Source organism: Penaeus monodon, chromosome 21 (assembly GCF_015228065.2).
Source record: "Penaeus monodon isolate SGIC_2016 chromosome 21, NSTDA_Pmon_1, whole genome shotgun sequence".
NCBI lineage: Eukaryota > Metazoa > Arthropoda > Malacostraca > Decapoda > Penaeidae > Penaeus > Penaeus monodon.
Window position 1 is genome coordinate 14,613,782 of NC_051406.1, and position 1,022 is coordinate 14,614,803.

The following is a 1,022-nucleotide window of genomic DNA, read 5'->3' on the forward strand; positions in this document are numbered from 1 at the left end:
CAATCACGTTTATATGGGTATAAGTTCTTATTAGTCTGCATCTGCCTCTGCTAGGGTGAGCTGCGTCGTATCATCCCTGTACGTCACATGGAAGTCGTATTCCTATAAGGTTTCCAGCGGAAATGAGAGCAAAAACAACCGGGAATCGTCATTGGAGTGGAATGACATCAAACCCACGAATTTACTAGAAAAAAACTTTCTAGATTTATGCGCTTCGTTTAATTTCTTTGAATCCAGATAATAGAATAATTTACTAAAAAGACTACCACGCCCACTTCCTACCCTCTTTTTTCACTCCACTGTCTAAACCCCGCCTCCTCCGCACCAGGAAGCTCCGCCCACTTCGGCACACACAAGGGTCGGTCGACAAGAGATGCTCAGTGTATCTTGCGACGCCGCGAATGAGAGTCGTACTGCTTCGTTCCTTCGACACGTCACTGGCATGCTCGGCTCTTGAAGCCTTTTGCTTTTGACGGCTTTTCTGCTCTTGTCAGTTGCGTTTGTAGTGTTCCTGGATGCTTGCATAAAAAAACAAACTCACTTCAGTAGTTCTTTCTATCGAGGTTTTTGACAGTGACCTCCGAGTGTGGAAGTGATTTTGCGAAGTGGGTGATTGCATGTAATTTATCTCGCTGTCGTTGTTTTTTATATTGTGCTTTGTGATGATGAAATGGTCTAGCTAGTCGGCCCCGCCCCTGTGCTCGAGATAGGAATCGAGACCCTCACGATGGCGAGGCAATGGCTGTGGATGTGTGTGTGGGTGGTCGTGCTGGTCGTCTCCGGCAGCGCCCACTCCAGGAGGCAGAACGACCACAAGAAGGGCCCCGAGGCTGTCCTGGTAGAGACCCTTCGTCAGGTACTAGGGGTGCCTAAATCGGAGGGGGGCCCCGGCTACCACCACAAGACCCACCGCCCCCCCAGGTATATGGTGCACCTGTACCAGCGGATCACGGATGGCCACGGCACCCTGCCACGGCGGGCCAACACCGTCAGGAGCTACACGCCCAAGTCAGGTGAGCCAC

At 51.3% G+C, this 1,022-nt stretch overlaps 1 protein-coding gene across 1 annotated transcript in view; it reads left to right on the forward strand.

Annotated features, from left to right (window-relative positions):
- Positions 1-391: 391 nt before the first annotated feature.
- LOC119586580 overlaps positions 392-1,022 on the forward strand; it is a 60,513-nt gene continuing 59,882 nt past the window's right edge. Inside the window, exon 1 of the mRNA XM_037935331.1 lies at positions 392-1,013. Within this exon, the coding sequence (XP_037791259.1) occupies positions 728-1,013 (286 nt within the window). The 5' untranslated portion in view covers positions 392-727. The remainder of the gene's footprint in view (positions 1,014-1,022) is intronic.